Source organism: Macrobrachium nipponense, chromosome 16 (genome assembly GCF_015104395.2).
Source record: "Macrobrachium nipponense isolate FS-2020 chromosome 16, ASM1510439v2, whole genome shotgun sequence".
In the NCBI taxonomy this organism is placed as follows: Eukaryota; Metazoa; Arthropoda; class Malacostraca; order Decapoda; family Palaemonidae; genus Macrobrachium; species Macrobrachium nipponense.
In genome coordinates, this window is record NC_087209.1 from 27,314,929 (window position 1) to 27,328,122 (window position 13,194).

General features: G+C 37.4%; 1 protein-coding gene across 3 annotated transcripts in view; it reads left to right on the forward strand.

The window, feature by feature from the left end:
- Positions 1 to 13,194, forward strand: part of LOC135195617 (cytotoxic granule associated RNA binding protein TIA1-like) — a 237,059-nt gene that overhangs the window by 180,199 nt on the left and 43,666 nt on the right. For all 3 annotated transcript variants that reach the window (XM_064221955.1, XM_064221957.1, XM_064221956.1), the window contains exon 3: positions 2,105 to 2,210. In XM_064221955.1, the coding sequence (XP_064078025.1) occupies positions 2,129 to 2,210 (82 nt within the window). In that variant the 5' untranslated portion in view covers positions 2,105 to 2,128. The remainder of the gene's footprint in view (positions 1 to 2,104; positions 2,211 to 13,194) is intronic.

Here is a 13,194-nt window from a genome sequence, read left to right on the forward strand (position 1 = left end):
AGTTTCATGTCATTAAATTGAGTTGTGTACGTGACTAGGCTTTGTATTGCAAACATACCAATAGTTACTTTCTTGAATTCATACATTTCATTAGAGAGAGAGAGAGAGAGAGAGAGAGAGAGAGAGAGAGAGAGAGAGAGAGAGAGAGAGAGAGAATTTCCTTTTGGAGTCCTCTTGGGTTTATAATCTGTTGGGTGTGTCCATAAGGGTTTTCGGCTGAAGATTTAAAGAGAGAGAGAGAGAGAGAGAGAGAGAGAGAGAGAGAGAGAGAGAGAGAGAGAGAGAGAATGTGTAAACTCAGCATTAGATTACAGAATAATAGAGAATTATTTGGACAATTTTACGATTTTTCTACTTTACGTTTTTCTGTTTACGTTGGTTTCACTTATGTACATAGATATTAATATGCTTTTAGAATCCCACAATTTTTCTTATTTAGAATCTAGAATATTTTTCCAGCGGAATCTTGAATCATTTAAAGGCAATGCAGTTTTCAACATCGGCTTTTGTCTGCCGAGACTTATTGTATATATGTGACTTAAGCTGAGACTATTGCAAGAGCATCCATTTACTGTCGCGTCCTCTTCCTCCAGCCCCGGGGGCTTCAGACCCCCCGGACAGTAAAAATTTTCCGAACGGTCTTCCTACCCCTTTCGTTCGTATTTTTGAAATATCCCCAAAAAACGGCCATCCATTTTGGGGAAGGAGGGGAGAGACGGGGCTGCAGGGTAAGGGGGTGGGGCGGGGGGGAGGTGCCGGGGGGAGGTTTGGGGAAGAACATGTTGAACAGACTCGCTCCGCGCGATTTAAAGTTACGGCTGCTATTGTATCTCTTACAAATTCACTTCTTACTCCGGGAGAAGCAAGTAAAGAAGAGGGAGTAATGCGTATTTGGGATCAGGACAAAGACTACTAACTCACAGGCTGTGCGCTGCTAGTCCCCACCCCTGACCAGATGGTACCCTTTACACCCACCCCTTCCCCCGTCCTCTTCCTTCTCTCTCCCTCCCTCCTCCCTCCCTCCCAGTACTGATACGTTCAATACTATTTCATTTTCTGTTCCCAAAGACGTTCGCTGCATCCTGCCTTCGTTATCTATTGGACAGTGTGTTTTAAGTTGAGTCTTTCTTTTCACGTATTTATTGCTTAAGATGCCAAGCCTAGCAAAATGACCATGGCGAACGTGGTCTGCTTGGGAGAGAGAGAGAGAAAGAAATTTATGAACGAATTTAATCTTTTTTGTTCAGTGACCACAATACTGTACCACATTTTTTATTGTTTCGTTTATCATATTCCCTCGAAGAGCTCGAAATCTTTTTTTCTTTTTTCTTTTCCTGTTTTCATATTCCATCAGAATCTTCGGCATTGACTCTCTCTCTCTCTCTCTCTCTCTCTCTCTCTCTCTCTCTCTCTCTCTCTCTCTCTGAAGTGAAATTTCTCTCTCGTGTTCTTGGGGAATCGTGAAATCTGGTCTCCTGATTCGTTAGGTCTTCCGAAGCTCCATGGTATACTTCTTAGCTGGATTTTTGACTGTCCTGTTTTATCATACTTTTAATTATCTTTTATCTTTAATTTGCTTCAGGTAACGTATACGCATTTCTGTAGTTAACCCGTATATTCTTGTTCGCTAGTTTCTCCAGAAAATGTGTACAACGTAAATTACACTCTTCCTTGGGACGAGATTTGCCCCCGCTCGCACCTATAGTACATAGTACATGGTTACTAAACGAACACACACACACACACACACACACGTATATCTCAAAGGCAGTTGGCAATATTTAGCACCAGTGGACTGTTAAACATTTGAACATCAAAGTAAACTAAGTCAAGTCCAAAACTCCTATAAACTGAGCATGAAGAATTCAGTGATGTCTGTGTGTTTGTGTGTGAGCTATCTGTCTATACACCTGTATATATATATATATATATATATATATCTATATATATATATATATATATATATATATATATATATATATATATTATATATATTACAGGGTTCTCGTGCTTCCACATTCTATTCCGTATGTACTTAATCACTCTCTTTGCATGTTAACTCTTGCACACCATTTTATCCACTTCTTCCTTTCTTTCTTTCCAGGACGCTGAAACTGCAATCACCAACATGAACGGGCAATGGATTGGTTCTCGCAACATCCGCACCAACTGGGCTACCCGTAAGCCGCCAGCGCCTAAAAATAATGATGGTATGTACGCCTCGTGTCATTTCATTAATATCCATGTGTGTTCCGTCTTCTAAAAAGAATAAAAAATAAAAACATACGAATAAAAATAAAAAAACTATACGAAGTGTAGATCAATGATAACCGTCCTGCAGTCACTGTGATCCGTTGTTATTTCAGTTTTTTCGTAATGGAATGCTCTCGTTTGGGTAGCCCTGAAATATGGCGGTTTTTAAAACGCAAGTTGGGGAAAGTGATGATAATATGGTATTCATGGTTTCCCAGACGCGTTTAAAAATTGAGATTATCTTACAGTAAATATATTGTGGCACCTACTTCGATATTATTGGACTTCGTTGTCATTTGTGCTTTCGTAATGACTAAAAAAAAACGTTTGAAGACTTTGGAGCCTCTGTGATAACTATAAAATCTCGCGAAAATCGTCAAATTCGTATTAAGCTTACAAAAATGTTAAAAGTATTCCCATGGATGTCGAACGATTCACAATGATGATTACGATGATAGTACTAGCATAGTATTAACATATTCCATTTCAAGTCTTAACCACCAGCGACAGTGTAAGGGCCTTCTATTAAAATATTCATTTCAAGTCCTAACCACCAGCGACAGTGTAAGGGCCTTATTTTATTTATCATCCTCCACGTCATTACTTAGACCGAAATCGATATTGTTACGGAGTTTGTCATTTGTGATTTATCCTGTCTCATTTGGTGTGAAATCGCGGACCTTGATTGAAGCTTTCTTCCCGATAATTTATCATATGCAAATTACAAGTAATATACTGATTGTAAGGAAGTGGTAATTCTAGGTTATCCCTCTCATTTAAATTATTTTTTTTTGGGGGGGACATAGATATTTATCATTATTTAACATCGGGCAGTTTATCTATTTATCTATCTATCTATCTATCTATCTATCATTATTATATCTATATATATATATATATATAGTAATTATTATATATATATATATATATATATATATATATATATGTATATCCAATTCTTTGTACGACAAAGAATTGGATGGTATATTCTTTCATATGTCGGGCGTATTTTAATAAGAAAAAAAAACTAATTTTATGTCTGCATGTACTTCTATTCAGTCAAAATAAAGCTTAGACGACTTTCTGTGTTGACCGCAAATTTAAAATATAATAACCGGATCCATTTGATCTACCTCTCAAGAGGCATTTACTGAATCGGGAATTTCTTCCTTTCCTCCGTATATCCTGAATAATCAAACCTGCCACTTTTTTGAAGTGGCAAGTTAAGTATCATTGAAGGGTGTCGAAATCCTTTCAATATTGATTCGGTGTAGATTTGCACGTCTTAGTCTTAATGTCATTAAAGAAATGAAAACCTGAACGTAGCCGATATTGGGCCAAGTCTTGGTCTTTGTTGTACGAGAAAAATTCATTAACAAAGCCTCCTTGACCGGTAAAGTGAACGCAAGCCGTTCCCTTTTCGCAAATTATCAATGTATTCGCCCCGACGGTCGTATCCATTGATTCGCTTCAAATTGTATGACTTCAAAGCCGCAGCGGCAGTCATTCATAATGTCGCTTTGCCGTGGATCGCCCCGGTGAATGTTTTACCTAGATTGGGACCATTAGGTTCGAGAATGAAACCCAAAAGCATGAAATGGAATACTTGAGTGACGTGACTGACTGCTTGTGCGTGTGTACCGAGTCTAGTATGCATCGTATGCATGCCCGCTGGCTTACTGGAGGAGAACAACAACGACAGGAGAGAGAGAGAGAGAGAGAGAGAGAGAGAGAGAGAGAGAGAGAGAGAGAGATTGCTTATTTTCCCTTTTTAAGGAGGTTGATTCAAGTCTGATTCGCTCACAATTGAATGAGCCGATACCTATAAAACTAATTGATCTTCGCTCCCAATATTTCTTTATAGGAAACAAAACTGTGGTTCCTGTAGTGCTTTAGTAAAACGTTAAAAGAACAGATTTATGTAATCCCATTTCAAAATATCGGTGATTACCTGACGCGAAAGGGATCAAGACTTTATTCTTTTGAAAAATGTTAAGTGTTTGACTAGATTATTTTCATAAATATTGGGTAATCCGCAACCTGTTTAGTTAGCATCACATGAGGAAGTTTACGATATTAAGTGTATGTTATAAGTACTTTCTCTCTCTCTCTCTCTCTCTCTCTCTCTCTCTCTCTCTCTCTCTCTCTCTCTCTCTCTCTCTATGTGTGTGTGTGTGTGTGTTTGTGTATCATAGAAACAAGTATTCCTTAGACGTTGTGCATTTTATAAATTAAGCAGTTTTGACACATAATTATTAAAGTATTAAATCCCTATTCTGGAGTAAATAGACAAATACACACTGTGGAGTAATATCTTAGAACAGAAATAATTATCTCTATCACCTACATGGGGTCTTGGCAAAAACAAAAACAAAAAATTGATAATTTCAAGGTAAATCACATGAATATCTTGGATAAGAAGGTCAATAACAAACTTTAAGATGTTTCAATTAACTCTTCTCAATATCCACGTTTCTTCCCGAGAAACCATTGATTAGGGAACACAGCTAGATAGTTCAATCAGAGAAAGTCAATCGCCACTCGTCAAAAGCATTTTTTTTCATGACTAGGCACTCATTAATTGTAGCATCATTAGTGAGACATTTCATTCGACGTCACTTAAATATATCTAATCAGTAGCTATCACTGAAACAAAGGCAGGAAACTGGAAAGGAAAAAATTCCAAGGGAAGAAGGGTATATGTTATAAAAAAAAAAAACTTCGGTAAATTTTTTTTCTTTTTTCGACAAATATCCCGAAAACGAATGATGGTATTTGAATGAAACTTGGTGCCAATACACATCCGGTGATCCCCTCCAGGTGTTCAACTTTTGGCGGATATCGATAGTGATATGAATATTCAGTGATCTGAATATCACTGTGGGAACCCTCTCATTCGTATAATGGTGGTTTTGATGAAGACCTGTTTTACCCGCGAGAGATATATAATGAGTCATTAATACCGCTGATGCTTAATGATGAAGTAGAATTTAGTTACATGGCAATGACTCGGTGAATAGTTTCGGTATGGGGGGAAATAATCTGTATATTAACACGTTGTAAATATATCGTTATAAATATCCCCATTCGATATCGATCAAAGTTGTTATTCTTTTAAGATAATTAAGTGAAAAAAGGTGGAAGTTAGTTGGCGATAAGAGGAAGGGAGGGAAGAGGAGCTGCTATTCACCTGGACGCGCCTTTCCTCCCCTCTTTAACCCGTCTCCCCTCCCCATACCCCTACCCCTACCCCTGCCTTTCCCTTCCGAGGGACGTGTGTTTGTGCGTACGTGCGCGCGCTCTCTGTAACAGCTAATCTGTCAGCCAATGGCCGTGACACATTAGTCACTCTCTCATGACGTCACGGCCATCGTGAGTGTCAGTGTGAAAAATTGAGGCGCGGGAGCGAAAGGTTTCTATTAATTCTACGTATCACTGGGTACGCGGAAGAGTTGTTTTGGGGAGGAGGAGGAGGAGGAGGCGGAGGAGGGGAGGAGGAGAGGAGGTAGGAGGAGGAGGGGGGTTGGGAAACTCGCTGCATGCTGATGCAGTATAGATTAGTCATTATCTCGGGAAGATGGCGGTTTTGATAGAGGCAATTACACTTGAAGGGGGATACACTTAGCTCGGAATTTATTTCCTCCGTATTGCTAATAAACCCGAGGGTAATCATCCGTCCGCCGTATTGGACACGGCAGTCGAATTCGTTATGAAGGGCAAGTTCATGGCTTTGCCAAACGTATTATTGACTTCGCTTTATCTTGGGCAATTTCGTCTTACTGTTTTTTTTTATATTTACTTTTTATTTTATTTTAGCCAAGTTGCCTGTGAAGACTTCTTTTACTACTTTAAAGATGGTTTTGCTTTTACCCATATGTTAGTCTGTGTGTACTTTGTGCGAGTAGGATATCTTAAGAATATGTTAAAAGATTTAAATGAAAATTTGATAGAATTTGACTGTAAATATGTTGTTGAAATTTTGCACGATGAGTGATAAATATTCGTATACTTAGATTCCGTGAATATCGGATTATGAGCAATCTTCATTTCCGTGGTTCTGTACCGTTTCTCTCTCTCTCTCTCTCTCTCTCTCTCTCTCTCTCTCTCTCTCTCTCTTCTCTCTTCGATCTCCTCTCTCTCTCTATCTCTCTCTCTCTCTCTCTCTCGAAATCCATGTGATGAGTTATTCTGCAATTTTCATTTTTTTTCATCTAGTGCTTTTTTGGCCGTGTTCAGGTTTATTGCCTCTTCCATCAGATTGCTAAGGTTTACAGCAAGACTATAGAGCTCAATCCTACTCGCATTCCTCCTCTTTCATGACTTGAGACAGGCTTAAGTGTATAAACTTTCATGACAGACTTTACAATTCATGTAAAGATGACCATAACAATACTTTTCCTTCATTTTTCTTACACTGTCATTCACTGGCTGTCTATGAGTTACATGTCTGTCTTACGTAATGCAAGTAGGTTGGAAAGAACATATATTGATTTTTTTTATTATTTTCTCTCTTCTTCTGATTATCATTTCATTTTCATAATCTAAACTGACTGGTGTTTTTTTCTTTTATTTTGAGGTGGATATATTTCGATTAGTTGTTGCCTATAGAAAATATTTTTGCTCAGGATGTGTTTACATATCGCCTAGGTAATGATATTATACTTTAATTTGGAATCATTGTTAATCCGACGCGGAAAGTGTACTTACAGAGAGCCTAGTAATAAGTACGCATGATTAATCTTTGCCCCCATTACTCATAGTGGAAACTCCGTTTAAAACCAGCTATAGAGTTTCCACATGGAATTCGATACTTTACGTTAATTGAAAATCCAGCTGTTTATATAAACAAGCAGCGAAGCAATTCATAAATACAAAGTCCGCCGACCCATTTAAAGTTGATCTCATTCATTTTCATTGAAGACCCCCCCCCCCCACCCCCCCACCACCCCCCCCACCACCAGCCGATGCCCTGGTGGCTTTTTGGGGCGGGGGAGGGGGAGGGGGGCGGGTGCGATTTCTGAGCCGTGATGTAATTCCCTTTTTTAAATTTGATTAGTAATATGCATTTATTAGCCTACGGTTTCTTTTTCTTCATTGCTTGATTTATCCTTAGTATCATATTTCCTTGTCGTTTATTCACATATTATTACTGTTAAGTCTATTCATGTTTTATTGACATCTAATAGGAAGAGTTTGTTTAAAACTGAATCTGTTTTATCCACAAAGAAATAGAATATACATGATGCTGTTAAGAACATTCATGATTTATTTACATTTAACAGGAATAGATTGTCGAAAACTGAATCTATTCCGGTCACAAAGAAAATGAATAAAAAGTCTTTGGGCTGATCATCCTTAGGAATTCATCCAATGAATACTATCAGTCCTCTTCATTTAACTCGGTTAAACCGATCTCGAGATATTGTATTTGAAAATACGTGCTAACAAACGAGTGAAAACCATTTGTCCCAACTTCGTTGGCGAAATTAACAAAACTACTCCAAGTTGATGTCACCATCACGGCTAAAAAACTATCTTCTCTGATTATACAACGATATCAACTATACTGGAATAATAAGCAATAATAGTAAGAAGACCTACAAGCCTAATTCTAAGTCAACCGCAGAATAAGAACCATATTATTGATGAGACGGCATTCCTCTGATTAAACTCTATGCAAATGTGAAGAGAGACCGCCCTCCTAACACCCCTATTCCCCCTCCTCCGTTTTTTTTTTTCTTTTTTTTGCGATCCGTACTAGGACTGTTAATTGTCCATTTGATGAAACTACATGTCGTTTGCGATAAACAGATATCCTCGTTAAAAATCGCCTGCTTGTCAACTCCAACATCATGAATACGCATGAGTGAGCGAGTGTTATTATATATACATATATATAGTATACATATAAATACAAATATATAGTTATATATACATATACATACCTTCCCCTGGACAATCGATTTTTCCTAGGGATCTCCCTCTTCGCCTCGACTGATTTCAATATCAGCCTATTTTTTTAATTGACAATTTGCGTGTTTGTTCAATTCAGTGAGGACCTCCCTTGCCTACCAATTAATCGTCAACATGGCAAGGGTGTGTCCTGGAGAGAGAGAGAGAGAGAGAGAGAGAGAGAGAGAGAGCCAGGCAGCAGCGGCAGCAGCTCATTTGGGTCGAAGCCTGTTAATTCCTATTGAACAATTCCCATTGCTAGCACGAGGAACAGAATTCGTAGACTTTCTAAACTTTCATTATCACTAAGGAAAGTTTTGCGGTTAGCTATCACGGAAAGAGAGAGAGAGAGAGAGAGAGAGAGAGAGAGAGAGAGAGAGAGAGAGAGAGAGAGAGAGAGAGAGAGAATACCTGCTATATATTTAATCTTAATGGAAGTCTTGCAAAATTCTTTTTAATAGAATGTGTGCGTTTTTTAGTGCTAACTCGTTATCTTGAGAGAGAGAGAGAGAGAGAGAGAGAGAGAGAGAGAGAGAGAGAGAGAGAGAGAGAGACTGCCATTCAAGTTCTATTAAATTTTTTTTGATTTTCTAAATCGAATTTGTACAATTTGTGACGTTTGAATTTTTTAAGATCCTTGAGTGTTAAGCATCTAAGCTAGATTCAAATATAAACTAATTTTTGTGAACGGAGAATTTATTCTGCCCTAAAATTTAGTGTTGTTGATTTTCAAGCGAAATATTTTTTTTTATTTACAATTATTTTTCAGTTTTGACTTCGTGTGTCTTTCAGGCAAGTTCCGTGAAATGCTATCTTAGTCATTCACATTTTCCCTCAGTTTCACAGAAAAAATTATTATATATAAATATGTATACACACACATATATATATATATATATATATATATATATATATATAATATATATATATATATCTATATATATATATTTTACATATATACACTGTGTAGCGTGTATGTGTGTGTGTGTGTGAGAGAGAGAGAGAGAGAGAATCTGTTATTTTGTAAGTCTTTCTCGTGCCTTTTCTGTTTAAAGTAAATTTTGCTCTCATTTCCCACATTTTTCCTTTTCATTCCAAAGCCGTTCTTTACACACGGATGTCATTGTATTTGCTTTAAACTGCAATTTGCTGCTCTCCTTTCCTCGTCTCATTTTGAGTATTCCGTATTCATTATTTTGAAAGATAATTCTTTTGTCACTTTTATTCTCATTTCTTTGCCGGGTTTCTTTCGTATTGTTTCGCACAGTTTAAGTTTATTTCATTGTTTATTTTTCCTTTTAGTTGTGCTTCAACGTTATTCTTAAATTTAGTCTTGCCCCAGTTTTTAAATCTACTTAAATCTGTTTCTGTTTTTATATTTACATAGTATATTTATTCTGTTGAAATATAAATTTATTCCAATGTTTATTTTCATGTCAGTTTTAACGTTAGTGTTTTATTCAACCTTTCATAGTTTTTAAACGTTCATTCTTCTGAGTTTCTTGTATGTTAATATTTACAAAGTATATTTTTCATTTCAGTTTTAGTTTTATATTATTGTTTCATTTAGTCTCTCACAATTTTTAACTGTGCTTTAATCGCCGTTTCTTTTGTGATGATATTTACTGCGCATATTTTTCAAGACCACCTCTTGACACTTATTTTTTTTTTTTTTAAGTTCTCGTTTGTTCAACAGAATCATTATCTTTCCGCATGAATCGTCTCTTCTTCAGCAGCGCCTCTAAGCAGAGTCCGCGCGTGAATTAGAGGAGGTTTTTTATTCCATTCCTCTCATCTGTATTCGTAGTGTTTTCTTGAGGTGGTGGTGAATGTCCGACTCTCTCTCTCTCTCTCTCTCCTTGGACGTAATTCTTTTTTCGAGCTGGTCATTATATTCGTACCATCCCTTTGAATCTCTCGGTCTCCAAGTGTGTGTGTGTGTGCGTGTTTGTTTGTTGCTGTTTCTGTTTTTTGTGGGGATTCATATATATATATATATATATATATATATATCTATATATATATATATAGGATACATACATACATATATATATACATAGTATATATTGTGTGTTTATATACATATATGTATTAAATGTGTTTTTGTGTACGCGTGTGCAAAGTGTGTGCCAATACATAAATAGATATGGGTAAACCGATGAATTAATTACGACTTCTGACTTTAATTAACAATTATTTCGCGAGAAATTGAATGACTAGGGCAGTTTATTGAAGTGGAGCACTTTTGATTTTGTTCACCGGGTGAGCATGAGTTTGGTGGGTCCTGCAATGTTGAAATGTGACGGTGCAAGTTAAAATTGTCCTTTTGTAAGGAGGAATAATGCGTGTTAGAAAAACCTGTTGCTAGGAAGTTTGTTGTTTTTAATAGCCATTATAAAGTTGTTTTTTCTTGAAGATAACCGATTCATATATGCCGTCGTGAGAATTTTTCAAGGTCAATCATATTTCAGAAGAGGGTTTTTTATAAAAGGTATTGCTCTTGTTATCGTCAGCATAGTGTTCTAGTTTATCACGGTTTTGAAAACAACGAGACATTAAATTAACGCTTCCATATACTGTTGTAGAACAGTTTCTCTTTCATTTCACTCAGAGACAACTTCTTCTTCACCACCACCTGATACAAAGGACCACCAATCGTGTTCTTTCTGCTCCACAAATCTGACAAACCACCTCAGTTTCCTTTCATCATTATCTTATCTAGATAATACATGATAATATATTATGTTTAAGTGGGCCGCCGCAACAAAAGTTAGATTATAACATATAAAGTATACATAAGTACTGATAAAGTATTCGAACAAAAATTATTACACACGTATATATTTTTAGATATTTTTATATGGAATTCTTTTTAACTTATTCATTTTTAGTTTTCTATTTAATTTTATTACGGCGTCAGTAACCTAGTTGATGTTGTGACGCCAGTTTTAATAGACATAGTCATTCGACCAATCAATCACTTTCATAATTTCTCGTATGACATCATTTTTCGTATCCTGCCATCTGAGACCCCTGATATTATTTCAGAGCTTTATTCTGACATCAACCAAAATTTTTAGTTCAAGTTTCATCACCGTACCTTGATTCATATCCGGATAGCAATACAAATAGTACTAAATTAATTCATTTGACTTTTCTGTACAATTTTGGTCCAGTTAATTTCCAAATCTTCTTCAGCCTTTCCATTGTTTGAGTGGCTTTCGTCAGACGCTCTAAATTTAAACTGGAAAGAATCTGTACAATGTGTTATTGTTCGTAATTATTTGCAACCTAATAAATTCATACTCCATCCACGCACATTCACACACGCACACACACACACACACTATATATATATATATATATATATATATATATATATATATATAATATATATATATAATTATTATATATATATATATTATTAATAAATATATATGTATATATATATAATATATATATATATATATATATAATTACATATATATATATATATGGGTGTTTTTCCTTTGTTTTAAAGATCAGCTTCTCCGGACATTGCTTGATTTATTATATCGCCTCCCTGGTGACTTCTTGCGTTACGCGTTTTCCTCCTGTAGTCTGTCATTTAAAAACACAATTCACAGTATCCCGGTGTGAAATTTTCCCTCTTTAAGAAGTTTATCACGTTTTCCTGTCTACCTTTCCCCTCTTTTCATCTTCGACCCTCTCCCCTGTTGAACTTTCGTTTCACCCTTTCAGCCTCCTATTCTCTACAGCCCATATTGCCCTCCCCCCCCCTCCCCTCCCCTCTCCCCATCTTTTCTTTCTCTCCACCCTAAGACCCTCCTTGACTGTTGGGATGGGAGGGAAGGGGAGGGAGTCGGGTCCTGTTGTGAGGAGTTAAGCCCTGTTGAAGGGGCTAGTGGAGATGGGGTGGTTTTGGGAGGGGGAGGGGGAGGGGGTTGGGGTAGGTGGTTTAGGAATGAGGAAGGTAGGGATGAGAGAGGGGGGCGGGGCGGGGGGGAGGGGGTAAGCTTAGGGTTCGTACGTGTGCAGGGGTTGCCACTGCATAATTGATTGCCAAACACTAGTGGCTGTGTAACTTGTGCCGCTGCTATACGCGTTTGCAAGCTCTGAGGTAAATTTTTATTAGATTACTTTGGTCCACCATAGCGTTTTGGTGGCGGCTGACGGCAACTCTCCCCCCTCTCAGCTCTCTCTCTCTCTCTCTCTCTCTCTCTCTCTCTCTCACTTGTCGTGATCGGTTTTATCGCGACCACGCGTACCGATTTTCACCTGTCTGTAGTCGCACTTTTTTTTTTTTTTTTTTTTTTTTTTTTTTTTTTTTTTTTTTTTTTTTTTTTTTTTTTTTTTTTTGAGCCTCGGGTGAATCAAAGGGTTGTTATTCGATTCCATGTTACCTTGTCTTTCTTTCTGACAGAAGATTCATGAGGATATTTTTTAAAAAGTTGGTCTTGTTTTAATAGCAGCGTTACGGAAGGAGAGGGAATTCTACGCTATACGTTTTTCTTTTGTGCTCCTTGTCTCTGTATGGTCACGGCATCGTAATACCCTTCGTACGAACGAATTTGATTGTGTTGTAATTTGTACGTATGCCATGACGGGAGAATTAGTCTTAGATCTTCATTTTTACTCTGAATTCGTAAGCGAATAAATCGTGTACGTCGCTCATTCCCGCCATGACTTACCCCCAGTCATTTGATAAGTTCGGAGTCTGAATTCCGTCCTTGTGTGATATAGGTTCGCCCAAGTCTCTCTCTCTCTCTCTCTCTCTCTCTCTCTCTCTCTCTCTCTCTCTCTCTCTCTCTCTCTACCCTGGCCAGACGGTGGCGTCCTTCATTTCTCGCAGAGTTTCGCTCGGTTCTCAATCGACATCATTTGGAATTTGTTTCCTGCCGATCGTCGCCCAGGACGTTCGTTCCGGAATATTGGGAACCGTCATTTTAAACCTTGTAACTTTCGGAAACTCGCTCGACTGTGAATCGC